The following is a 27,783-nucleotide window of genomic DNA, read 5'->3' on the forward strand; positions in this document are numbered from 1 at the left end:
TTCTCCAGTGCCCACCATTGCAAGGTTAGTACCATCAGCCCCACTTTGTCCCAGCCCCAAAACAGGCATCATCCCCATCTCCTTCCTCTCCCTCTCCTCTGCCACCTCCAGCACCCAACCAGTCTTCAACTCCTGCTTAGTCATCCTCCCTCATAAGCACTTCTCCCATATGTTCCCTTGCCCTGCATCTACTGTGACTATTGAGACCATGTGTCTATGGTGAAAAGAGGAAGCTGGAGAGAGCAGACAGGACAGCTGATGGAGTCCAGGTGGGGAAGGCAGGGAAAGGTGGAGCTCCACCTACCACCTACCCTCCACCCATCCATAGAACTATACTCAGCTGCTCTGCACCAGGTTCTGGGCTGTGACTAGAGACACAGAAATGTGACAATCATAACAGCAACATAGCTGACTTGGGGAGTACTTCCTGCACTGGCACTTGACATGAACTCACTTACTCCTCATCAAAACCCTATGAGGTGGGCAATTCATTATCCTTGTAGTGTAAATGAAGAAAGCAAGGCACAGACAGGTTCAGCAACTTGCCCAAGGTCACACAGCTCCCTTGAGGACTCCACCCACCACTAGGAGAAGCAAGTACTTCCTCAGGCACAGCATGGGGGTCTAGGGGAGCTGGGAAAGGACATCTGAGCAACATCAAAGCATCACTGTGAACATGTTGGGCCACCACTTCTGGGGAGAGAGAGAAGGACTTGAAGCTGGGTGAGGACCCCTGTCCCAGGGAGGGAGGGCCACTGTTCAGGGCTCCAGGGGAGTGCCTACCATCCCTGACATTATGGATGTGGGAGGGCCAACCTCCACCCCTCCCTCCAAGAGCCTGTGTGGCAGCCACAAGCAGACTGAGCAAGGAATGCCCAGACTGAGCAAGAAATGCCTCTCCCACAAGCCTAACCAGGGTAGAGGAGCCAGGTGGGCAGAGCTGGTCTGAATCTCTCTGGACAGCTTGAGCTGTGTGACCTTGAAAACTGCCCCTTGTCTCACCAACACATGAGCGTCACAATTCCTGCTTTGCAGGGCTGCTGTGCAGATGCTGCTGCTGCTGCTGCTAAGTCACGTCAGTCGTGTCTGACTCTGTGCGACCCCATAGATGGCAGCCCACCAGGCTCCTCCATCCCTGGGATTCTCCAGGCAAGAATACTGGAGTGGGTTGCCATTTCCTTCTCCAGTGCATGAAAGTGAAAAGTGAAAGTGAAGTCATTCAGTCGTGTCCGACTCTTCGCGAGCCTACCAGGCTCCTCCGTCCACAGGGTTGCCCAGGCAAGAGTACTGGAGTGGGGTGCCATTGCCTTCTCTGCTGTGCAGATGAGTGGGGTCGTATACGTAAGAGGTCAGTGTGGTGTTCGGCACATGGCATGCCCTCGAGAAATGACACTTTCCCATTTCCTCACCAGGGTCATGGGGATCCCAGCAGAGCTGAGACCGTAACCTGGACTCCTGACCCCAAGACACATGCATGTCCTCCTGAGGTGACACATTCCGCTGGTGCCTGCAGAGCCAAGCAAAGTGCTTACCTGGGTACTCACTCACCCATCTGATCCCCTTTTCTTAGACACCTTCCTGGGGCTGGGTCTAGGGATGCCAGGCAAACATGCTGTGGTTCCTGTTCCCCAGGCTCACAGTCCACTGGGGAGGCAGTGCTGGAATTGCCATGCTCCCCCTGTCCACCTGGCTGTCTTTACTCAAGGCCCAGTTCAAATGGCACCTCATCCAGGAAGCTGTCCTTAACCTTCCACTGTCTGAGCAGACAGTGAGCCTCTGAGCCCCACTGTACAGACCCCCCTGGTGATAGCCCAGACCCCCTGTGTGCCAGCTAGTACATCACAAGAGGAGGACGGGGTGGTGGTTAAGCGAGTGGGTTTTCCAAGTGTCATCGACTAGTGACTGGAGAAACAAAATGTGGTATGTACATACAATGGAATATTATTCAGACTTAAAAAATAATGAAATTCTGATCTGTGTTACAACGTGGATGAGCCTTGAAAGCATTATATTAAGTGAAATAAGCATGACACCAAAGGACAAATATTGGTTGGAACCAAAAATTTTGGTTCCATTTGTATGAAACCCAGAATAGGCAAATTCATAGAAACAGAAAGTAGAATGGTGGTTACAGGGTCTGAAGGGACTAGGGAAGGAGAGTTAGTGTTTAATGGGTAGAGAATTTCAGTTTGGGAAGGAAGATGAAAAACTTCTGAAGATGGATGGTGGTGACGGTTGCACAAAAGTGTGAATGTACTTCACACTGAATGTACAGCCAGTGAGCTGTACACTTAAAAATGGTTAACATGATAGCTTTATGATATATATTTTTTTATTACATCCATAAGCACAAGCACACACACAAAGCTAAAGAGTGAGTGTGTATTTTAGAGCCCAGTTGTCTGGCTTTGAATCCTGGATCTCCCTCTTAACGAGTTGTGTGGCCTTGGGAAAGTTACTTAAATCTGTGCCTTGGTTTCCTTCTGTACAGTAGGGGATGGAATAATACGTGCATCGTAGAATTATTGTGAGAATTAGATGAATCAGTATGTGTAAAGCTCTAAGAATACACCTGAAAGGTAGTAAGTGCTCAATAAAATTGTTGGCCATTATTATTGGCAAGTCTTTCCTTCTGGGGCTGACATTACCAACTTTCTCCTGACTCATCTCTCCCCAATATCCGCTCTAGTATCTCTATACACTCACTCAGCTTAGATGTCACTTCCTCCAGGAAGCCTCCCTGATGTTTCCCCACCCAATACACCCAAGATGTTCACTCACCACAGCCTGAATTGCCCCCATTAGCACAAGTCACTCTATGGTACCCTGTGATATAATTAGGATGTCCTCTGTCTCCCCTCCCACACCAAGAACTCCTGAGAGCAGGGCAGAACCAAGTTTATATTTGTGTCTCCAACCTGGTACCTGGTACATGGCAAAGGATGGTGGTTGCCTGGGGCACTAGGGGAGTCTGGGAAGACTGAAATGGGGTGGAGGGATGGAAAGAAGAGGAGGGATGGGAAGGAGAAGAGAGAAGACCCATAAGATCTTTTTACTTAAGAAGAATCATGTTCAGGAAAGACTCTAAAGTATTAAGTACTTATCGCACAAGAGAAATGACCAGCAATGGGAACTGAGGTGTATGCTCCTGGGAAGGCCCCGGGTAGCCCCTGCCCCGCTCTGGGCACCCAGTCAGTACCTCCACGAAGAAAGCGGTGGCGGTGATCTTGTGCTTCTCGTCGCCTCGCTCCAGGAGTGGAATGAGCAGGTAGAGGATGCGGCACAGCTCCTGACAGGAGTAGTGCACCATGGCCCTGGGGATGGGGGAGCAGTGCCCTCAGGCTCTCCAGCCCCAAGGGGACCCGCTGCATGGGGGCCTGGCCCCCACACTCAAAACTCTGGGCAAGCCCCAGTCCCCTGTGTTGCTGCATCCCCAGGGTTTTCCACCTGAACAGGATCTCAGAGGATGTTTGATGACATTGCTTCATTTTACAGGTGGGAAAACTGACATTCAGAGTGGAAAAGCCCGAGATCACAGAGAAAATCAGTAAGAAAGGCCTCTGACCCCTGAATGTGCAGGACCACTCCAAGAGGGAAAGACAGGAAGGAAAGAATGTGAGGACCCACTCACTAAGCACCAGGCAGCAAGCCAGATTCTTTCAAGTCCTTATTGCATTTGATCCTCACCATTACCCTTTGAGGCAGGTTACTGTTGTTAACCCATTTCATAGATGAGGAAACAGAGGCTTTAAGTGTGAACTGCCCAAGGTTCTAGAGCTGGAAAATTGCAGAGCTGGCGCCCCAACCCAGGGGTCCCTACTCCAGCTGCCTAGTTCATTCTACTAAGCCAGCAATGTTCCAAGTGCAGCCCCTGGATCAGCAGTATCAGCATCACCTGGGAACTTGTAAAAAAAATGCACATCCTCAAGCCCCCATCCCAGACGAACTGAATTAGAGACTCTAGAAGTTGGGCGCAGCCATCAGTGTTTTAACAAGCGCTATAGATGATTCGCCCTCAAGTCTGCACTATGCTCTGTTAGTCAATGAATCCAGAAAAGTGTGTCAGCCATGCATAGAGTCTGGAATAAGATAGCCTGGGTTCAAATTCTGTTACCACTAGCTGTGTCACTTTGGGCAAATCACCTAACTTCTCTGGGCCTCAGATTCCTTATGGGTAACTCTGGGAAAGTAATAGTGTTATTTTATCAGTCATTGCTGTTGTTGTTCAGTCGCTAAGTCATGTCTGACTTTGTGACCCTGTGGACTGCCACACATCAGGCTTCCCTGTCCTTCACCATCTCCCAGAGTTTTGCTCAGACTCACATCAGTTGATTTGGTGATACCATCCAACCATCTTATTCTCTGTCACCCCCTTCTCCTCCTGCACTCAATCGGTCAGGGTGAGGGTTAAATGGAATAGTCCGTGAATAGACGGCTCTTTGCAAGGTGCCTGGAGCATGCAAGTACTCAATAAATACAGTTGTATCTTGAGATCCAAGAGGAGAGCACCACCCTGGACACTCAGGGTGCAGGGCTAAGAAGCAGGATCTTCCTGCAGGAACCACATCAGTGAAATCAAGGTGCACCAGCCCCCCATCTCCTTTCCCTAAGGGAGGCTGTGTGTGGCTGAGGGGAAGAACCCTGATCTGGGTCAGGGGGTTATTTCCCGGCCTTGACACTTTCAGGCTGTGTGCACCCTTGGTGCATAACTATCCCTCTCTGAACGTTGGCACCCTCCCTTGCAAAATCTGCATTAATAATCCTTGCCCCACTAGTCAGCATAATGATAACAGAAGCTAATGTGTTGAACTCTTACTATATGCAGAGGCTGTTCAAAGTACTTTAATCCTCACCCCAAATCTTGGAGGTGAGTCCTGTTATTATACTACTGATGGGAAAACTGAGACTCAGAGAAGGAAAGGAACTTTGCCCTAGGTCACACAGCTGGAAAATGGTAAGCTGGGATTCAGAAGCAGGCAGACCTGCTCTCAGACCACACTCTAAACTGCTCAGGTAGACCATCATTTCTGTATTAGCATGGGAATTAAATTAATAATGTGGTGAGAAAGGTGCTTTATAAATAACCTAAGTAGCTCCACAATGCCAGGTACTGTTACAACCGCAGTTTGTAGGGCATATGTCATCTTTCACATTTGTATTGTCTACCCGCTGATGGAGACAATACTCTGCCAATCTTAAAGAAGAAGTGATGGAGCAAGGAAGGGGTCTTTCCCAGAAACAGATGCAAACCCAAGTCTGTCTGAAGACATTGAGGTCTCTTCCCTCCCTCTGACCCCTGCCCTGGGGTCCTCACCTGGCCAGCAGGGACACTCCGCGGTGGTGGTTCTCTGCCTGCCCCATAAGCTCCCAGCCGCCCTGGTCCTCCAGAAAGTTAGCCTCGTATGAGCAGCCCATCTTCAGCAGCAAGGTTTTCACCACTTTGACCACCCAGCTGCCAAGACAAGGGGGCTGAGATCTCATGTCACCCTGCCCCCAGCAGGCCAGACCTTAATATATAAAGAGCTCTTACAAATAAATAAGAAAAATTCCCTAAAGTCCTATATACAATTAGGCAAAGAACAAGAACAGTTGCTCACAGAAAAGGAAATAGAAATGGCATTTAAACTCAACCACATTCATAGTAAGAGAAATGCAATCTAAAATTACAGCAAAATACCATTTTTTTTCAACTTTCAGATTGGCAAAGATGAGACTGTGATGACAAAGTTGTGGGGAAATGAAGTGTCATATACTACTGGCAAGCTGGGTGCTTTAGGAGGTACTTCATTTCCTTTCACTCACTGATCAAGAACTTTTTCCACCATATCTTCCTGTTCCACCATAATATTTAAACACAGAAGCTTTCTGATGCACCCATTCTACTTTCAGGAATCCATCCTATGTGTACAGTCACATGTAAATATCAAGACACATAAACAGCATCGCTTGTGGCAGCATTGTTTGTAAAAGGCTATGAAGCACCTTAATCGAGAGGATACTGGTTAAGTGAATGGTGGTATATTATAATCTACACAGAGGGATATTATGCAGCTGTTAAAAATAATGAGGCAGCTCTGTGTGTGATGATCTCAAAGATACAGTATATAATAAAAGCAGAAATACTTAACTGTGTAAGGTTCACTACCACTGGTGTGAAAGTAGAGAATGAAAACACATTGGCTTAGCTCTGCATCAACCCTGTCCGAAGGGCAAGAAAGAACCCAGTTCTTGTGACAGAAAACTGGGGTAAAGAGAGGAACAGAGACTGTTTTACCGTCTTTGAAGATTTTTACTCATGTGCCTATATTAACTGTTCCAATTAACAAATGAAAATCAAATAGTTCAGCCTTGGTTATAAATCTAATACAAATCATATCTCCAGGGATGGAGGAGAAAAATTGAAATGGTGATCTCCTTGGAGAAGGCTGATTTCTTCCTGCCATCCAGCCCTAAGCAGAGAACACATACAGCAGATGTTCACAAATAGCTCTTGAACACGATTGGCTCTGTCTCATAAAAGTGCACTTCTGTTTTCTTTTCTAGCCGCAGAACTAATTTCTACCGATCGATTGCCCTAAAGACTTTCATAAGAGCCCTTGCTGATGGCTGTCCCTCTGCCAGGGACAGCAGGAACATACCGTACAGGGACAAAGCCAGAGGTCTGGGCGTCCTTCTTGGCATCCTTGTGGGAAGCCACGCGGCCAGGCAGGCTGAGGCCGATGTGGTAATGGACCTGAATGAGCAGGGCCAGGAGCAGCTGTGGGTAGATGCGCCTCACACGGCCCATGCAGCTGTTGACGGACAGGAGCTCACACAGGCCGCTGGCTGCCTGGAGGAGGAGGGGAAGCTGGTGAGATGTCACTGCCCATCATCCCAGCACTCCTGACTGGGCCTGGGCTGATCCTCTAGGAGGTTGGTCCTGGATCTTTGCTCTTCTCTGGCCCAACACGGGCAAGGCCAGATTCCCCCCCCACTGCATCCAGACTCTCTGGGTGAGCCCTGCCCCAGAACAATCACAGCGACCCTTTGCTGTTGACACAGCCCTGGAATAATCATGGCAGAAGGATTTCTTCCCACATTTATGAGGTAGAGTCTTGACCCCACTGTGCAGGGGAGGAGACAAGATCAGAGGTGTGAAGGGACTTGCCCAAGGATACCCAGCCCCTCGGGGCAGAGCTGGGACTTGAACCCAGGTTTTCAGATTACAGGAGCCCTACCTCTTACTGGTTCATAACATAGGTGCCCGGTCGGTGAGGTGGGGTATCAGTTGCCTCTTCATTGGGGGCTGTTAAAACTAGACTTCCCTCACTGCCTCCTCTGAGTGATTTGAAAATATGCCAACACACAGTGATCAGAGGAGGAGTGTGTGATGCCCAAACCAAGGATGGAATGGGTGCTGGTGTCCTAGTCATAGAACTCAGTGCTGGGGGAGAGAGGCAGAGAGATCCAGAGGTAAAGCATGGGATTCAGGGGCAGGAGGTCTGGGTTTGAGTCCTGGCACCACCACTCAGTAGCTGTGTGACCTTAGGTGAGACATGGAATGTCTCTGAACATCAGTATCTTCCTGTGTTAAGGGATAATACCACCTGCTCCTCTATCTATCATGTCTCTGTTTATTGGCTTTCCTCTACCAGACTGTGTTGCTCTCTGCTGAATCCCTATAAACTGATGAGTATGCCTGGCACATAGTAGGTGCTTAATGTTTGTTGAATAAATAAATCAACCCAACAAAAAATTTTTTTGAGTGTCTACTGTAGGCGCTGAATTCAGGCATCTCAGAGATTAATCAAATGACCCACTCTATACACACACACTATTGTTAGATCACAACTGGGGTGAACTCTTCTAAGATAAAGTATGTGATGTGTGTGTGCTCAGTCACTCAGTCATGTCCAACTCTTTGTGACCCAATGGACTATAGCCCACCAGGCTCTTCTGTCCGTGGGATTTCCCAGGCAAGAATACTAGAATAGATTGCCATTCCCTTCTCCAAAGGATCTTCCTGACCCAGAGATTGAACTCACATCTCCTGCATTGGTAGGCAGATTCTTTACCACTGAACCACCTGGGAAAGAAAGTATAATATGCACAGATTTGATCTGGTCAGAGGCTTCCCTGAGGAGGTGGATAGCTTTTTTGGCAGACAGAAATCTAGGTAGAGAAAACAGCATGTGCAAAGGCCTTGTGACAGAAGACAGCACAGTGATTAACAAGACCTGACAAAGAATAATGAGGTTGGAGCCATGCAAGCAAGAGGATCACGCAGTATAGTGAGGCCAGTGAGGGTTGCAGGGCCTAGCAGCAACAGCAGGAGCTCTGTGTTACCCTTAAGGGCAATGGGAAGCCATAGAGAGAGTTGAGAACAGCAGATGCACATTTCTCAATGATTTTCTTAGCTGTGATACAGATTGGAGGGGCTGGAGTGGAAGCAGGGAGGTGAATGGGGTATTATTCAGCTGGCTAGGACCAGGGTGGTGGTGACAGAGCCAGAGAGAAATCTGTCTGTCCACTCAGCCCCTTCCCACATCAGAGCCTGTTCCCTCCGTGTTCCAGGTCTAACCTCTGAGAGTGGCAGCAGATGCGCTTAGACATTTTATGTCTCTAAAAAGAATAAATGAGTTACCTTATTCAATTTTCATAACTGCCATACAAGGTAGATATTATTTCTATTTACAGATGCAGAGACTGAGCCTCAGAGAGGCGAAGTGACTTGCTCAGGTTACGAAATAGTAACAGAGCAAGGCCAGTTCTCAGCCTAAGGTGTGTGAGTCCCAGGTCATTCAGTGCCCACTATTCCAGGCTGCCGCGGTCACTGTAAGTAGCAGCAGGATGGTGCTGCTGGTGGTCCGGTGGATCACAAACAAGAGCCCAGGACAGACTTGCTCAAGGCCACCAGTTAGCTCCGGGCAGAGCCGGGCACTAGAAGATGGGTGTGCAGAGCTCAGCGAGAGCGGGAGGACAACGTGTTGGGGCAGTGATGGGGCTGCTGGGCAGGGGAGGAAGGGGGCAGGAGGAGAGCTCCTCACCGCCAGGGGCACAATGGAGGCCCGGCCCTTCTTGGTCATGGGCTTCTCCTTCAGGCTGGTCAGAAGCAGGTCCAGGAGGTCTCGGACGTCACAGCTGGGCTTGCGCAGTATCAGCTGCCTCCACATCTCTGCTCCATTGCTGACAGGCCAAGAGTGGGGATGGTTAGTGGGGACAAGGGAAGTGGGGCCAACCCTGCCGCCGAATTGTTTGGGGAGGGAGAAGGGAAGATGCCTTTGAAATGGCATCCATGAGTGTGCTGAAAAATTTCTGGAATGATCTAAGCAGCCCGGGGCTAACAATGATCAAAAACCCTGTTTCTCAGGCACTTTGCCAGGTGCTTTGCATACAAGTTATGACTTCAGCAAATACTGAGCATCTGCTGTCTGCCAGCAGACGTGAGCAAGATATTCAAGAAACTCAGGGTCACTGAGTTCTTACAGAGACCTTCAAGGTGGATTGTCAGTCTCATTTTACAGATGCGGAGTTAAGGCTCAGAGAGGTAAAATCACCAATCCAAGACTGCACGGCTAATGAGCTACAGAGTCCAGAAGTGACCAGGTCTGATGACTCCAATGCCTGTGCCTGTTCCTCTATGCCTAGGAGCCCTTTGGGCCCTGGGTCTTGCATTTGTCACATAACGTCAAGGAGCTCCCACTTCTGACCATTAGAAGGCTATACACCAGGGACTTCCCTGATGGTCCAGTGGTTGAGAATCCACCTGCCAATGCAGGGGACACAGGTTTGATCCCTGCATTTTGGGAAGATGCTGCTTGCTGCAAGGCAACTAAGTCCATGTGCCACAACTAGAGAGTAGCCCCACTCACCACAACTAGAGAAAGCCTGGGAGCAGCAACGAAGACCCAGCGCAGCCAGAAATAACAAAAAACTAACAAAAAAATTAAAAACAAAAAAGAAGGCAGTACACCAGTCAGGGGAAACCATCTGGATCAACCTGCACCAGCCTATAGGTTCTATCCTGGGGAGGTGAAAAGTGCTGACAGCCCAGGGCACTAAAGGGTTAACAAAAAGTCTCCCCCCCACCCATCTGGTTAAGAGTTGAACCTTCCATTAACTTTCCAGCTCTGTTCCCCTGGAAACCTGATAAAGATAGTATGTCAACTATGTTGCTAGGCAACATTGCTTATGGTAAAAATGACCCAATTGGTAAATTGTGTCTGGGTGAGGAACAACTGCAAATGAACTATAAGGACCACTGGGGACGCTGTGGCATTGAGCTTCTCAGGGTGCAGCGACTCTTGTGACTGGGTTTTTCCCTGTGAGAATCTGGGAGGCAAAGTCCAAAGAGTTATTATAAGAGACTCTAGTTCCTTTAAAGCCCAAGCCACTTAAGACAGGATAACACCTACATCTTTCAACTGGGAGGCCCAGGGCCAATACTAGGGTGAGGAAAGTGAGGCATCCAGGGCACTACATTTAAGGAGGTCCTCACTCTCAGGCATGCACAGGAGTGGCACTTGCCAATGAGGCCTCCTTAAATCTCATCCCAGCTCTGTCTAATCCTCCTGCACAGGCTGCTGTAAGGATACTGCCATGTCCTACATCCTCCTGAAGTAAGTGAAGTCAGATGTGGCCCTGGCAGTCTTGAGTCTGAATGTTTAGTGGCTCCAAGAAGAAAATTCCCTAGTTTGCAGTGAAGCCAGAAAGGGTTAAATTCTTCCAGGTGGGAGATGGGGGTGTGTCACTCCTGCACTGCTCTCCCTGGTTTCTGTGAATGACACCAGCTCTGCTGGTTAGAAATGCACCCCACTTGCACAGTTCTGCATAATTCTTTTCTGTTCACTCTCAACCAACCACCTTAAGACATGGATCACACGCTTCTGCCTTGTTTTCATTCAGAGGTGTGGGAGCATTTCCTGGGCCAGGAGCCTAGAGCAGCCAGATTTGTCTCTCTTGCCCACAAGCTGATCACCATCTGGCCACAGTCCCCTCTGCCATCAGACCAGAGGTCCCTGAAGGCTGACAACATGGAGCACAGGGCAGGCACTCAGCATGACTGGCTGCTTTACTGATCATGCCCACCCATTTGGGGTGAGAATGTGGGTGTTATTTTCTCCTTTTACATATGGGGAAAAACTGAAGCCCAGAGAGGGCAATAAAGCTACCCAAGACCACACAGCATCTGGAGGCAGAGTTAAGACCAACATTCAGTTCTCTTTCCCATGGCATCATTGAAGAGCTCTGTGCTTGGAGTTGGTCAGATTTGAATTTAGGTCCTCATTCTGCTGCTTGTTCAGTAGGTTCTTAAGACTAGAAACTTTCCATGAGCCTCAGTTTCCTTATCTGTAGAATGGGGTTATTATACTTGTGAGAGAACAAACAGATGTGCAGCACAGACACCTGGCAGGAAGGGCTTAAGGCTTGTCATAAGCAACATAGATCATGGAAGAGGGACCACCTGGGAGGGTGAGGGGCTCCCCTGGGTAGAAGGAGGGATTCTCAGCCCCGGAATAGGGGGCTGTATCAGCTCTCTGAGAGGCAGTGGCTGGAAGCACCCCTCACTTGGTACCTGTCCAGTGGGAGGGGACACATGAGCAGCGCGACGACGACCTCGGTCATGAAGGAGCTGGCCAGGAGAGAGACGGGCAGCAGAGCCACCTCGCGGGCCCGCGGCTCCTGGATGTGGCTCAGGTGCACATAGATGCCATGCATGATTTCCGGGATCTGGGGGCACAGCCAGACCCCGAGGGAGCAGGCAAAGGGCCAAGCGGAGAAGCCAAGGCAGGACAGGGGAACAGGGGGATGGGAGGAGGGAGAAGAGGGTGATGAGGAAGAGGAGGGCTCAGAGGGGAGAAATGGCGAGACAGGTAGGCAGAGTGCTTGCCCCTTCCCTGGAGACAGTCTGTCTTCACTGCCCTCCCCCACCCCTCACCAGATAGTTGAGCTCTTGGGGGCTGATAAGCAAGTTGAGAGCTCCTAGAACTCATTCACCACCCACCCTGCCCTGCCTGCTGAATCAGTGAGCCCTGTGGGGTCTCTCAGCCCAGCCCCTGCCCCCAGGGGGCCTTACCACCTCCAGTGCCCTGTGTCGGTACCACTCCAGCACCGAGCTGAGCGTGACCTCCGAGGCTAGCTGCATCATCTCCCCCGAGTCCTTCCCCCGAGCCTCGGAGCCACCTTTCAGCCCTTCCAAGGCTGCTAGCAGCAGGTCCTTTACCTGCTGGGGCCCCAGAAAATCTCCGAATTCCTGAAACAAAGGCAGAGAGATCCTAACACACATGGGCAGACCTGGAGTGAGTCCTGCATCTATGCACAAACATCGCCAGACACGGGCAGAGGTCAGCAAAGGGACCACATACTCGGTTAATCATTGAGTGTCGAACCCTTTGAGGAACTGTGACAAAAAGAGGGGGTGACATGGCCCCTGCCTCCCCAGAACTGGGTGCCACATGCTATGGCACAGACCAGAGGGGTGGGGAGCCCAGAGGATGGACCTGTGTGGTTGAGGAAGGCATGTAAAGGAATATAAGGGGGATTGAGCCTAGAGGGATGGAAGGAGAGGAGGAAGCACTGGGGCAGGCTGGTGCTGCCCCTCCTCCCTCGTCCCCATCCCCCAGGAAGGCCCAGGTGGGCAGCAGGTGGTCACCGCAATCACACGCAGAATGTTCTGGCATGGGCTGACAGGGTTGTAGGGCCCCAGGAAACGCTTGTTGCTCTCATACAGCTCCTTCTTATTGGTCTCTTCCTTATCTCTGGCTCCTGCAAGGCAAGAACCTTTTCAGTGAGACCTAACTACTTATTTTGTTTCTTAACTTTTTGCTAAACATGGATGTCAAATGTGCATAAATCATAGGTAACCAGCATGATAAATCTTGATGAGGACATACATGTAGCTCTCACCCAAGTCAAGAAACAGAACACAGTCAACACCCCAGAAGGCCCTCCTATGCCCCTGTTTCAGGCTATAATCCCCCTCCCCCACTCCTATTTGGACTTCTAAATCCACAGATTAGAGCTCTCTGCTGTTGGACATCATATAAATGGACTCCTACTGTATGTTATCCTTTATGCTTTGCTTTCACTCAACATTATATGGGTGAGATACACCAACACTGTTGCAAGCTGCGTGGGTTCATTCATCCCCAGTGCTGTACAACTTTACACAGTATGAATATACTACCACTTACTGGTCTACTGTTCTGCTTCTGATAGACACTTGGGTTGTTTCTAGCTATTATACGTAGTGTTGATATGAATGTTCTAGTATATCTAGTCCATGTCTTTTGTAGGCATGTAGCTAGAAGTGGAGGCTTCCCAGATGGCTCAGTGGTAAAGATTCCGCCTGCCAATGCAGGAGACATGGGTTCAATCCCTGGGTCAAGAAGATCCTCTGGAGAAGGAAAGCGCAATACACTCCAGTATTCTTGCCTGGGAAATCCCAAGGACAGAGGAGCCTGGCAGGCTACAGTCCACGGGGTCTCAAAAGAGTCAGACACAACCTAGCAACTAAACAACAACAGCAACAAGCTAAAAGTGAAATTGTGTCCTCAGGTGGGTAGAGGTTCTGCTTTAGGGAATATTGCCAAAAGTTCTCCACGGTGGGGACCAGTTATGCTCCCACCAGCAGTGTATGAGAGCTCAGTGGCTTCACATCTCGCCAGTAAATTTTCTATCCATTTTTGCTGGGTGTGTGGCGACACCTCTTTTAAACTGCAATTCCTTTACCCCTGGTACTCCCAAGCTCCCTTTCCTATTTTTTTCTTCTTTCTTTGATACTCATCATCATCTGACTTACTATATATATTATTTGTTTATTTTGTTCATTGTGTTCTGACAACAAGAAGATAAGCTCAACAGGAGGACTACTGAATTAATTTATTTTTTTCCTTCTGTGTCCGCAGTGCCTAGAATAGAACCTGCAAATTGGAGATCCTTATTTTCTGCTGAAGGAAACACATTTAAGGCACATTTCCTGAGTCTTATGGTGGTCTGACTCAGGTCCTACCTGGATTCCTCAGCATGTACAAGATATAAGTCGTGAGCATGAGAAAGGGTCATTGAGGCAGAATAGCATACAGACCAAGCAAGCAGATTGTCTGCAAAAGGAAGGAGCTTGAGACCTGATATCATGATTATATCGCTTCAGTCATGTCCGACTCTTTGTGATCTCATGGACTTAGCCCACCAGGCTCTTCTGTCCATAGGATTCTCCAGGCAAGAATACTGGTGTGGGTTGCCATGTCCTCCTCCAGGAGATCTTCCAGACCTAGCGACTGAACCCACATCTCCTGCATCTCCTGCATTGGCAGGTGGGTTCTTTATCACTAGCGCAACCTGGGAGGGCTAGTATCAGGCAGACCAAGGTTCAAATCCTAGCTTTGCTGCTTCCTACAGTCCAGAGGCCCGGATAAATCACTCCTTGAGAATCTAACAGAGGGAATTTGTCCTTAGAATCACCACATAAAATACAAAATACCCAGTTAAATCTGAGTTTCAGATAAACAAGTAATTTAGCAAAAGTATGTCTTAAATATACCAAAAGGTATTTACTGTTTTTCTGAAATTTGTATTTAACTGAGTGTCCTATATTTCTATTTGCTAAATCTGGCAATACTAATTTGGTGTATATTATTCCTGTCCCCAAGACTGATCCTTAAGATGACTTATATCACCTTTATCCATCACTCAGAAGATCTATGTGGCTAAATCTTTGCCCCAGATGCTAGCGAACAAGAGCAGGGATACCAGATAGATCCCAAAAGACTGAAGCTAATAAGATGAGGAGGGATGGGGGGAAAAAAAACTTTGTTGGCCCATAATGTGTGGAACGAGCTGGTCATTTTACACATACGATCTCATTTAATCTTCCGAAAAGCTTGTGGTTTGCATTCTTGTGTCCTTTTTACAAATGAGGACACTAAGGCCTCAACAAGAAAAGTATTTGCCTGAATTTGTACAGCTAGGAAGGGCCAGAGCTAGGTCTTGTACCCAGGTCACTCAGCTTCCAGAGCCAGGGGACTTTAAACAATGTGCCAAGGTCCCTTGGTTTGGAGCAGAGCTGGGACTCTGGGGAAAGGGGAGAGGCAAGTAACAGTCAATACTGCACACCTCTAGGTGCAGTGAGTGCCAGCTGGGTTTCTGTGTCAGCCCGTACCATATCACTAGCTTCCCGCAGCTGTTTCAGAGATATTCTCCTGCCTACAGGTTTTAGCCACTCCAGATTCCAAGATAGGACCTGTTCTTTGTTCACTCATGCAATACCTGTTCACTGAGCACCCACCATGTGCCAGGCCAAGGCCAGATCTTGGGCATACCGTGATGAATGAGATATAGACTCAAATGAACTATAGACTAATGGGGAAGACATACTAAAAACCAGGACACTGAGGCTATCATACCTGGCTGCACATGGTGGCATAGGAATGTGAAAATGAGAATCACAAATTAAACTAGGATGGAAAAGAAGAGGCTTATATAGAAGCACTGCTTAAATCAAAATGTGTTTGTCACCTCTGTCTCCTAGTTCTGTGGGGACTAAATTTCACACTGATTTCCAGACCCCTTTGAACTTTGTTTGGTCTCTTCCATCTCCCACCAGTGCCCTGTTGCCAAGGGTCCGTTCAATTCCTAGGCTGAGTACCTGCTCAAAAGCCTTGTTTTAGAGGCACTCCAGAAGGCTTACGTTTTTGAAGCTCCAAGATGGTGTAAAGGATGGTAATGCCGTCCAGAGCCTCACGGCCAGTCTCTTCATCAGGATCTCCGATGCGAATGATGAGCCTCCCCAGAAGAAGCCCCAGTGCCGGGAATCCCGAAGACATCTGTTTGTGTCATAATCTTAGGGGTTGAGACTTACAGGTTCAATAATGCTATACAGTAAATGGTGAACAAAGCTAGATGGCCTGGCCCCGAGAGCTGAATCCTCTGAGGAGTGAGGACCACCTAGGAATCTCTGGGCAGATGCATGGGCTCCCTCAGAGCTGAGAACATTCTCCCTAGCAGTCCTCCCCTCCCCCCTCCCAGAGCCACTCACAAGAAAAGGTGGGGTCAGAAGCGCATGGTTCAACACAGAGACATTGCTTTTCACAGCCCGTGCTCTCTCGTGGGCCTTCCCAGAGTTCATCCAGGGCCCCAGGGGCTGTGGGGAGAAGGGTACGACTCAGAGCTATGAGCCAGATGCTAGCCTCTGCCCTCTGGATGGGCAGGCCAGCCTTCACCAATCATCAGGAAGCTTCTGGGGAGAGCATCAAAGCAACCCACCACAGCCCTCCTCCTCTTCTTAGAGCATAGGGACCCATGGGTCTTGAAGCTGAGGACAGAACTGAAAGACCAGCAGGAGGACAGAGGTCAGTGAGGAGAGAGATGAAAGGCGGAGAGTCTTGAGGATAGGAGAGAGACATAAGGACAAGAATTTAGAAAGCAAGGATATGGGGGCAGCTATCGCAGGAGTTACAGGAGTATGAGGGATAGGGAGAGGGTGAAGGAGAAGGAGTTTGGGACACAACCTGTGAGAGGGGCAGGGAAGCAGAAATCTGGCACAAGATTACATCCTGAAGTCAAATCACTCTTTCTGGGTCCAGACCACCAACCCCAGTTCTCCTGAGTTGATTCCCCATCCTCCTCCACCCTTCTTCTCCTCCCTGCCCCCACACCTCCAAGATGCTCTTCAGCCCAGCAGGAGTGGGGTCCTCAACAAAGAGGGCATTGAGAAGTGTCTGCAGGGCATCCAAGGTCTGACAGTAAAGTATCTATGAACAGGAAAAGGAACAAGTCACTAGGGAGCCTCTGGGGCAGACCCCAACCCCAGGCAACCCCTGATGTGGGTCAGGGGAGGAAGGGTTACTCAAGCCCAGGAGTGCTGCTTTCTGCTCCCATCATGTGAGATTAACCTTGATGTGTGATATTGGGCAACTGGCTTCCCCTCCATGGGTTACAGTTTCTTAATGGAGAAACTGGTAATTATTATCCTTGAACTTCTTAGCTTACAAGTGGAAGAAGCAGAGGCCCAGGGAGAATCTACTGAGAATTACAGAGAATCTACCATGGGCCAGATGATTGTCTCATGATTGGCACAACCCTATCACTTTGTTCTCAAAGTGTTTTTCTCATTGTGCAAATGAGGAGATGTTCTTTAAAAACTATTTATTTATTTGGCTGTGCCTGGTCTTGGCTGTGGCATGCGGGATCTTTAGTTCTTTAGTTGCAGCATGTGGGATCTAGTTCCCCAACCAGGAATTGAACCCCAACCCTCTGCATTGGGAACTCAGAGTCTTATCCACTAGACCACCAGGGAAGTCCCAGGAAGAGACACTTGTCCAAGGTCACAGAACCAAGGTTTCAATTCGTGAGGAACATGAGAAGATGGGTGGGAAAACGCTCAAGAACCGTGAGGGCTAGATCAATGGACAACCAGCCCTACTTGTGTTGTTGTCTCCAAGGAAGTGTTCTGATTCTTTTTAAAATTACCACTCCTAGGTCCAAATAGATTTTCTTAGGAGGGTGCAGGCATGACACCTACACGGGGCTAAGGGGTGTCTCTGAGGCCCTCTCTCCCTGCTTCCCTTCTTCCCACCATCTCCACATCTTCCTTCCAAGTCGTCTTTGTCCAGGCTTCCTGAGTCTGAGCACACCAGGCTTACACCACAGCTACCAAGGAAGCCCTTGTTCACCCACTCCCTCCTCCTACCCGCCCATCTGCAGTCCGTCGCCGTGCAGCACTGACCTCTGCTGGCCGGGCCTGGTACTACAAGAAGGCTGCAGGCGCTCTTCCTACCCATCCTTGCCTCTCCTTTGGGTCTCCTCTCAAGGGCACCACCTCCAGGACTCAGAGCCGTCACGCTGGGGCTGGTCTGGCTCCCACGGCTCTCTCACCTCACCCTCTGGACTCCAGCCACTCTTCCTCCTTATCATCTTGCAGTCATCATGTTCTCTCAGTCCTCAGGCTGCTGCACAGGCTATTCCCTCGGCCTCTCACACTCTTCCTTCTGCCACCTGCTTCAGCTAATTAACTCTTCTAAACCTCTCGCCTCTAGCATCATGACTTCTGACCCCCAACACGGTCAGGTTCCCCCCATTCCAGGCTCTTCATAGTATCGTGTACTTCTTGCTTGCACCATGTACTGTTGTAATTCTGCATTTATTTGTGTGATACTTGACAATCTGCTCCTCAGCCCTACAGTATCTCAGCCTTGTACTTCTGGATTAGGTATTAGTTAAAATTTTCTGGATAAAAGGATGTATGCATGTGCCTCACCCAGGGCTGAAATCTCTCTCCCTAACCTCCCCCACTGACCCCATTCTACATGAAGGGTCTCCTCTGATCACTCTTCCAGGGACCATCCTGCAGGGGGTTGAAGGTGCTCATGAGAGCCCCTTGAGGTTCCACTTCCAGGCCTCAACCCAAACTCGCCCAATCCTCAGGCCTTTTCTTCCTAATCCTGGCCACCTCCTGAGTCATGCCAACGTATGCCCACATCCTTCTCATGGGGCAGAGCCCAAAGTGGACAGTGCTTCAGATGAGGGATTCTTTACTCCACAGACTCACTCATTCACCAAATATTTATCAAGTGCCTGCTCGGGCCAGGAGAAGGGAGGTGAATTGCCCAAGCTGCTTAAGTAGGAGGTTGAAGATTCCCATCTGCCTCTCACAATGCCCTTCCTCTCTCTGTTGGGAGTCCAGGGACATGCCTCCCTCTGAGAACCCCAGTCAGCCCCAAGGCCCCGCTTGGGAGGGACCTGCCTCACCTGCAAGGCATCTGCCTTGGCCTGGTCTTTCTCCTGCATGGCCTGCACCGTGGGCAGGGAGAACACACTCTTCACGCACGTGTTCACCAGCTCCGACCGTTCCCACAAGCCCAGGACGGGCTGGGAATGGCTGGGGAAGAGACAGAAAGTGAGGGCGTGGAGTGAAGGGACACCTGAGGCTGGAGGCTGGAAGTGAAGGGTGCAGGGCTGGGACAAGGGCTGAGATTCCGATCCGCAGAAGGGCGAAATGAGGCGGGGGGGGGGGGGGGGGGGCGGGGCACACGTCAGACAGCCCCGGCAGGGCCTGGATAAGGGGAAGGGAAAAGGCCTGGGACTAGGAAAGGGCCACGCACAGCAGAGAGGCCTCTGAAGATACCAGCAGAGCCTGAGGGTAGCCGGAAAGGGGCTGAGGGTTGGGAAAGGGGCCGAGGTCACCTCAGCTGGGTCAGGGTCTCCATGGCCTGCTGGCGGACAGAGCTCGTGAGAGAATCCAGCGGCTCCTCCTGGATCTGCTTCTGGATGGGAGACACGGAGGTGTCAGTGAGGAGGGCAGGCCACCACAGACCACCAGCGACACAGCCACTCCTCATAGGGAAAGGGGCCGCGGCAGCCCTTCAGCCTGGGCCGGCTCCACTCCCTGCCTGGCCTCCAGTGGAGGGAGCCAGCTGACTGCTCTGACCCTGTCCAGAGCCCTCAGTTCAAGGCCTTCAAAACAGGCCTCACTCCAAGGCCTGGCCCGCTGCACATATGCAGGGCTCAGCAAGAACTGTTCCAGCAGCCCTGTGGTAGGGAAGTCTAAACCATGGACTGGTCCCCAAACACCATGCTTGACCCTTGAAAGTGGTCCAGTTGAATTCCTTTAAAATGTCCTTCCAGTAGGTGCTCAATTAATGTTAATTAAATGAAAGTATCAGAGGCACAGATTTTTTTTCTCTCTCTTTATAGCTAACTATTGATATAATTCTGGAAACTTCAGTGGCTATCCCAGCCCAAACACTCTGGTGGATCACTGAGAAGTGACTGCATTTAGCAGAGAGAAAGAAAGTTCCTTCAGAAGTTCCCCCATCAGAAGAACTATGGGGGAAAATAAGACATAAAATAATAATGACTGCTCCCGGGGCCCTAAGATTTTACAGTGAACTAACCTTTGGGTTGTGTCTTCCAATGACACAGGTTTTTTGATCACAGTCACTCGTGAGATATTAAGAGTGAGACTCAGAGAAGGGAAGTGACTTGGCCAAGCTCTCTTCAGGTAGGTGGGGGGCAGTTCAGGGTGGAGCTGAGACCCAAGCCCGAGTATCTGTGCCTTGGTGTCCTCTGCCCACCCCACCCCAAGCCTGCCTCATCAGTGGGTGGGCTCAGGACTTCCGCCCCCTCCCCACCCCGATGCCGCAGACCCGCAAGTTGCTTGCGCACCAGCATCTTCTTCATCAGGGTCTTCTTCTCTTCTTCCTTGTCCAGCACACTCTGGCTCTTCTGGAGGCTGAGGGCACTCCCGACCTCAGGGGCAGTAGAGGGCAAAACCACATGATGAGAGCCACACGGAGCCCAGCCCTGGGGCTGCCCTTACACCCCCTGTTTGCACCTGCCACCTGCAGTCAAGCTGCCTGTTCCTCCCCAGCTTCCAGCCCCCAGTGTCAGCTCAAGAGAAGTGAGGGACCACAAGGGAACTCAGGGTGGAGGGGCGGTAAAGATTTGAGAAGATGGTGGTGGCAGCAGGTTGAGGATAATCCCTGTAGGTCAAATTTGGGGGAAGACCAGATATCAGGTTCAGATTGCAAAGCACCTGTCAACTAAGGAAGAAGAGGCAGGAGCTGGTGGGACAGAAAGGGTTCCAACACCTCAAGTTGAAATGTTATCATTAGTGATACCTCGTGAGGGCCTTCGAGCATCTACCCTTTGTAGGGACACCCACTAGTCGGATTAAGGCATTCTGCTACCTGAGAGGGAATACATTAACCAATCTCCCATTAATCTATTAGTTCTCTTTATCTTAAGGTAGAAGAAGAAAAAAAAAACATGAAAAAAAGATAAAATATATAGTAAAGAAAGCAAAACAAGTGTATCTGATGGGCAGTATGGTGGTTTAAAGATGCTACAAGTTCTTTCCCGTTCCACCTGGCAAGAAGACAGATTGTATGGCCTGGTCTGGGTGGGCCGCCTGCCTCCAGACTCTGTCCACCAATTAGGCTCACCCACACTCCGTGTGTTACACTCACTACCAGCCTGTCCCACCGGCCCTCACCAAGTCCTGAAGATGCTGGATTTCTCTGGCCTCCCAAGGCTTGCTACATGGCTAAGACCTGGGCTGGGCCTGTGTCCTGAAAAGGGCAACTCCAGCTTTTCTTCCCCTTTTAGAGACCTTCACAATTCATTCAGTTGTTTAAAAAAAAAACAAAAACAAAAACTGTTATCAAGCACTTAGGATGTGCCAGGCACTGCTCTAGATTCGAGGAATACTGATGAGAATAAGACAGACAAAACTCCCTGATTTATGGAGAATGAATTCCAGTGTGAGAGACTGACAAGAAATAAGATAAACTAATAAAGCCATAGAGCAGAGAAGAATCCGGCAGAGAAACGAGAAATACCGAGGGTGGAGTGGGAGGTGGAGGGAGAGGGCATCCCAGAAAATCGGTGGCGGGGAGGTGGTTTGGCAGGAAGCATACCAGAGCCATTTCCATTTTGCCGCGATCATCTCTCTGCCCTGGCACCTCCACCAGGCATGAGGCTACTTCATCGAAGGCTCCTGCAATGTCATAGTTCCATTGAGGAAAGAAGAGGGAGGGTAAAGATACAGTGCAGTAGAATCCCGTCTCCTCTTCCCGATGGGGCCCCTCCAAGCTTTACTTCCCCAGCAGCCAGACTGAGCCCCTATCCCTAAAACCCTTCAGGGGCACCCCGTGTCCCAGAGCATAAAGCTCGCATCCTTATTAGTGCCTTCAAGGCCCTGCCAGGTCAGTCTCCCCTGCCCACCTCCGCAGCTCACTTCCACCTACTCTCCCCTCACTCACCATGCTCCCACCACACTGGCCTCCTTCCAGGCCCAGCAGGCTTTCCTCTCAGGCCTTTGCACAAGCTGTTTTCCTCTACCTGGGCCTCTCCACTCTCACACCCCCTTGCCCAGGTAGAGGACAAGGTCTGCTTGCCCGCCACTCCTCAGAGCGGCCTCCCCTGACCTTCAGAGTAACCGAGGGCCCACTGTGATCCTGTAGTGCATCATTCTGTTCTCTTCTCTTGGTTGCTATCACACTTTATAGTTAAACTCTTACTTGTTATAGTATTGGCTGGCCAAAAGTTCATTCAGGTTTTCCCATAACATCTCACAAAAAAACCTGAACGAACCTTTCAGCCAACCTAATAGATAATTGCTATTTTGTTAGCCTCACAGTTCCTCATCTTTCTTCTGGTGGCAAAGCCTCTGTCTTTCCTGCGGGCTATTCATTTCATATAGGTAGGTGAAGCTACAAGGCCCACCCATCACTCCTCTTCAAATAAGGATGGGCTTTACTCTTGAAATCAACATAACATTATAAATCAACTATACTTCAATAAACACACAAATGAATAAAGGTGGATCTGGAAACCATGCTTGCTCAGTAAGAGATTCCCATGCCCCCAGCCACAGTGACTGGTCCAGGTGTGGGCACTTGGCTGAGCAGGGCCCATAGAGTCCTTGACTTAAGGTGGTGAGGGGAAGCCCAAAGAGAGACACACTGGAGTTTCAGGGACATCTTGGCCACCAACCTCCGGGGGCTACTGGAGGATGGAGTCAACAGTGAGAAGCAGAGACATCTCAGTGGTAGTGAATACAGCTAGCACTAAAAGCTTGGCTTCTTCTAAGCATCTTTGTCCACTAAAGGGAACAAGGCTCCTAGGAGAATGAGGTGATTCTAGGACTCGGGCAGAGAACGTGCAGGTGAGTCTGAGACATCTTGTACCAGAAAACAAGGAAATGAGCCCAAGAAGTTGTGAGGATATGTCAAAAAGACGTAAAAGCTTGCTCAAAGAGTATTCCTTGGTCAAACAGGGGAAAGCTTCAGTATCACAATAAATGATGGTAACAACAGATTATATAGTCTATCGAGTAAACTAAGAAATGATAAGTCCATGCTAATATAAAAAAAAGAAATAACTAATTGAAAGTCTGATGAGAAATGGGATATTTACATAGTTTCAAAGGATCTATCTAGTATTTTTTGCATATTTATGACAAAGGGGTAAATAATGACTTTATAGTGGAAAACCTTGGCAGCAACCATTGAACTCAAGTGATCAAAGTGAACATCACCAGTAATGGAACAAATCAAAATCATACACCACCAGATAGAATGCAGTGAAAAAAACCCAGCATCATGTCTGCGCTATTCCCACCAAAGATGCATGACATGAATCTGATCATGAGAAAACATCAGACAAGCCCAAAGTTAGGCAAATCTTATAAAACAGCTGGCCTATGATCTTCCAAAGTATCAAGGACATGAAAGTCAAGGAAGATCTGATGGCTGAGGGAAACAAAACAGATGAGATAGAAAAGTGCAATGAATGATTCTGACCTGGATCCTTTTTTAATAAAGGATATTTCCGGGACAATTGGTGACATTTGAATGGAGCCTGAGGATTGGATGGTAGCAGTGTATCAGTGTTAATTTCCTGATTTTGATGGTTAATTTTTATCCTTTTTTATAAGAAACACATACTAAAATTTAAGATTGATAGGGTATCATTTAGCAACTTATCAGTTCAGAAAAAACATTTTATACTGTACTTTCAACTTTTCTGCAAGTTTTTATTATTTCAAATTTTTAAAAGAATGATGAAAAAAAAAAAAAAAAAAAGAATGATGGATAAAATAGAGGCATTTTCAGTAAAAATGAAGAGTTTGCATCAGCAGAGCTCACTAAAGCAAAAGGGTGTACTTCAGCCAAAAGGAAATTAATCCCAGATGAAGGTCTGAGATGCAACAAGCAAATAAAAAAAAAAAGAGGTTAATATTTGGGTAAATATAAGAACATTAACTACATAAAATAATAATAATGTTCATAGAGTTAAGAAAAAGAAAAGATAAAATTAACATACATTACCAGGAGAGCATATAAATGGGAGAGGAGGCGTTAAATGAGGTTAACATGTTTAAATCATCTGGGAGGAAGATAAATGCATCCACTAGTTTGGACGTTGTGATTAATTAAATATACACATTGTAGCTTCTAGAGAATCAGTAACAGACTTTAAACAGTATATAACTTCCACACAAGTAAGGGAGAAAAGAGAGAGGAAAAGCAACCCAAAAACCAGAAAAGGAGAAAAAAAGAAATATAGAGCAAGCAGAATAAAGAATACAATTGCTAATCAACTACAGACCAATTAAAAATTTTAAAAAATTTTAACTATGCATAATTACATTATATATAAATGAACTATGGGTTGGAAACAGAATTATCTAATTCACTTTTTTTAATCTAGATGCCATTTCACTTTTATTTATTTATTTATTTATTTATGGCTGTGCTGGGTCTTTGCTGCTGCATGGGCTTTTCTCTAGTTGTGGAAAGCAGGAACTACTCTCTAGTTGCAGTGCACGGGCTTCTCATTGCGATGGCTTCTCTTCTTGCTGAGCGCAGGCTCTAGGAGCATGGGCTTCAGTAGTTGTGGCACCTGAGCTCAGTAGTTGCAGCTCCCCGGCTCTAGAGCACAGGCTCAATAGTTGAGGTGCACAGGCTTAGTTGCTCCACAGCACGTGGGATCTTCCCAGATCAGGGATCCAGCTCACGTCTCCTGCATTGGCAAGTGGATTCTATACCACTGAGCCGTCAGGGAAGCCCCAGAAACAGTATTATATAGAAGACAATGCTGCCTAAATTGATTTGTAGTGTCAATGAAATTCCAATGAAAATCTAACAGATTTTTATTCTGTTTTATGGAAATTGACAAGCTGTTTCTAGAATTAAAATGGAAAAGTAAAGCACCTAGAATAGACAACCCTGACAAAGAACAAACAGACCAATCCCGACAAAGTGGAGGAGTCACACTACTAAATATAAAGACTTACTCTAAAACACAGTAATTAAAGGCAACGGTTAAGGATAGACAAACGAAGGAATAGAAAGGGTCCAGAAATAAACCTACTCATACACAGTCACTTGATTTACCTCAAGGTGACACTGCAATTCAGTGGGGGAAATTATGGTTTTTTCAATAAATGGTCCGGAGCAATTAGATATTCACATGGGGGGGGAATGAGCCTTTTAAGTCCCTCTCTCAAACTGTTTCCCAAAATTAATGCACGATGCATTATAAATTTAATGTGACAGACAAAATGGTAAAACTTATGGGGGAAAACATAACACTAGTTTCATAACCTTTGCATACACATATCAGGATTATATATAGAACTTCCACAATAAGAAAAAGACAACACAAATTTTTTAAATGAACAAAAGACTTGAACAGGCACTTCATTATAAAGGATATACAAATTGACAATAATCATATTGAAAGATGCTTAACATCAATAATCATCAGAAAATGCCATTGAAAACCACATGGAAATGGCATTAGATACCCGCCAGAATGGCTAAAATTTTAAAAACTGACTACCAAATGTTTGTGAGGATGTTGAGCAATTGGAATTCTCACGTGTGAGAGGGTGAATTAATTCAACCACTTTGAAAATTTTGCAGTATCTATTAAAGCTGGACATGTGCTTATGTTATGACCCAGAAATTCCTCTTCTAGATGAAAAAGTGTATCTTTGCACTAACACGTGCAAAAGAGTTCAAAGTAACTTTATTCATATTATCCAAAAAGTAGAAAAATTCCAATGTCCATCAGAATGAATCAACAAATTGTGGTATGTTCATAAGATAGAATACTACAGAACAGTAAAAAGAATCAGCTATGACACGTGCAACTGTGGATGAATCCGCTAGACATAATGTTGGGCTAAAGAAGCCAGAATCGAGACAGTATAAACAACAGTAGTATCCTGTTGATAGAAAGTTAAAAAACAGGCAAAACTAGTCTCTGGTAATACAAATCCAAAAAATTGTTCCTTCTGTGACCGTTGATAACTGAGGGCAATCTTGACCCCCATTTGCCATTTGGCAATGTCTGGAGACATCTTTTGTTGTCACAACTTGTGAGGGAGAATGTTCCTACTAGTATCTTCTGCAGAGTCTAGGGATGCATCTTACGATGCATATAACAGCCCCCATGCACCCACACCCACACAACAAAGATCTGTCTAACACAACATGTCAATAGTGCCAAGATTGAAAAACCCTATGCGAAGAGCCAACTCATTGGAAAAGACTTTGATGCTGGGAAAGATTGAAGGCAAAAGGAGAAGGGGATGGCAGAGAATGAGACGGTTAGATAACATCACTGACTCAATGGACGTGAATCTGAGAAAACTCCAGGAGATAGTGAAGGACAGGAAAGCCTGGCATGTTGCAGTCCATGACTAAGCAACTGAACAACGAACAACCCCAGAAGAAGGGGAATTGATTGGAAAGGATCACAAGGGAAGGTTCTGGGATGCCGATAAAGATCTGGGTCTTGATCTGGGTGGGAGTTACCAGTGTGTATATGTATGTAAATATTCATCAAGCTGTACACTTAAGATTAGTAGTGCACTTTACATATTTACTGATATATGTTATATATCTTGGAAAACTTTTTAAAAGACAAATACAGTTTGAAAATACATTGTTTTTAAAAATACAAACAGATAAAATTATCCTACTAAAAAACAAAGATTGATCCTAAATAGCCAAAACAATTTTGAAAAAGAACAAAATTGGTAGACTCCTATTTCCTCCTTTCAAACTTACTACAAAGTTGTAGAAACCAGAACAGTATGTTACTGGCATAAGGACAGACATAAAGGCCAATGGAATGAAATAGAAATAAATCTTCATATATATGGTCAATTGATTTTTGACAAAGGTACCAAGACCTTTCAGTGGAAAAAGAATGCTCTTTTCAATACGTAGTGCTAGAAAAACTAGATATCCACATGCAAAAGAATGATTTTGGACCCCTTCCTCACACTGTACACAAAAATTGACTCAAAGATTAAACTTAAAAGCTAAAACTATAAAACTCTTAGAACACAGGGAGAAATCTTCATAACATTGGATATGGCAATAATTTCTCTTATTTTTCAGACTACAGAATTATTCCATTTTACTCAGCTCAAAAAATACAATTCTTTTCTTTTTTACATGTTGTTTGTTTTTAGTACTTTAGGGAAGAAATTATTTTTTAAAAGAACTTTTTATTTTGTATTGGAGTATAACCAAAGGCAAACATTTCTGAAACATAACACCAAGGTAACAGATAATCAAAGAGTAGACAAATTGATTCTCATCAAATTAAACACTTGCGCATCAAAGGACAATGTCAAGAGAATGAAAAGACAACTCACAGAACGGGTGCCAATATTTACCAATTGTATATCTGATAAGGAATTAATATTCAGAATATATAAAGAACGCCTAAACTGAACAACAAAAAACAACAAAATGTGGGGACTTCCCCAGTGGTCTAGTGTCATGACTCCATGCTTCAAATGCAGGAGGCATGAGTTTGATCCCTGGTCGGGGAACTAAGATCCCACATGCTGTGTAGCATAGCCACAAAATTAAAAATGAAACAACCAAATCTGAAAATAGGCAAAAGACATTGTACAAATGTCCAATAAGCATATTAAAAAAAATGTTCAATGCCATGCATTAGTCATTAGGGAAATGCAAATCAAAATCACAATTGAAATATTACTTCATACTCTTTAGGATGGCTATTATAAAAATGTTTTCAAAAAAAAAGCAAAAATAAAAAGTGCTGGCAAGGAGAGATTAGTAGTGCAGCAATAGAAACCCTTGTACATTAGAACCTCTGTACATTGTTGGAGGGAATGCAAAATGGTACAGCTGCTATGGGAAATAATTTGACGTTTCCTCTCATAAAGCTAAACAAGAATTACCATACGATTCAGCAGTTTCACTCCTAGGTATCTATCTAAAGGAACTGAAAGCAAGGATTCAGAGACTT

General features: G+C 47.1%; 1 protein-coding gene across 50 annotated transcripts in view; it reads right to left on the reverse strand.

Annotated features, from left to right (window-relative positions):
* MROH7 (maestro heat like repeat family member 7) overlaps positions 1-27,783 on the reverse strand; it is a 49,637-nt gene that overhangs the window by 9,596 nt on the left and 12,258 nt on the right. For 27 of the 50 annotated variants that reach the window (XR_014053343.1, XR_014053356.1, XR_014053352.1 and 24 more), the window contains 14 exons: positions 21,396-21,475; positions 20,143-20,226; positions 19,162-19,241; positions 18,727-18,856; positions 16,635-16,730; positions 16,016-16,120; positions 15,668-15,803; positions 12,632-12,744; positions 12,056-12,232; positions 11,555-11,709; positions 9,027-9,165; positions 6,639-6,829; positions 5,315-5,452; positions 3,200-3,314 (listed from right to left, as the gene is read on the reverse strand). Coding sequence is in view for 25 of the 50 variants with exons in the window: in XM_081489072.1 (XP_081345198.1) it covers positions 3,200-3,314; positions 5,315-5,452; positions 6,639-6,829; positions 9,027-9,165; positions 11,555-11,709; positions 12,056-12,232; positions 12,632-12,744; positions 15,668-15,803; positions 16,016-16,120; positions 16,635-16,730; positions 18,727-18,856; positions 19,162-19,241; positions 20,143-20,226; positions 21,396-21,475 (1,739 nt within the window). In the remaining 25 variants the exon portion in view is untranslated. Of the gene's footprint in view, positions 1-3,199; positions 3,315-5,314; positions 5,453-6,638; positions 6,830-9,026; positions 9,166-11,554; positions 11,710-12,055; positions 12,233-12,631; positions 12,745-15,667; positions 15,804-16,015; positions 16,121-16,634; positions 16,731-18,726; positions 18,857-19,161; positions 19,242-20,142; positions 20,227-21,317; positions 21,476-27,783 lie in introns of all 50 variants that reach the window. The other 23 variants (XR_014053361.1, XR_014053347.1, XR_014053346.1 and 20 more) reach the window with 3 other exon arrangements.

This window comes from Giraffa tippelskirchi, chromosome 5, assembly GCF_054371585.1.
Source record: "Giraffa tippelskirchi isolate mGirTip1 chromosome 5, T2T-mGirTip1v1.2.pri, whole genome shotgun sequence".
Lineage (NCBI taxonomy): Eukaryota > Metazoa > Chordata > Mammalia > Artiodactyla > Giraffidae > Giraffa > Giraffa tippelskirchi.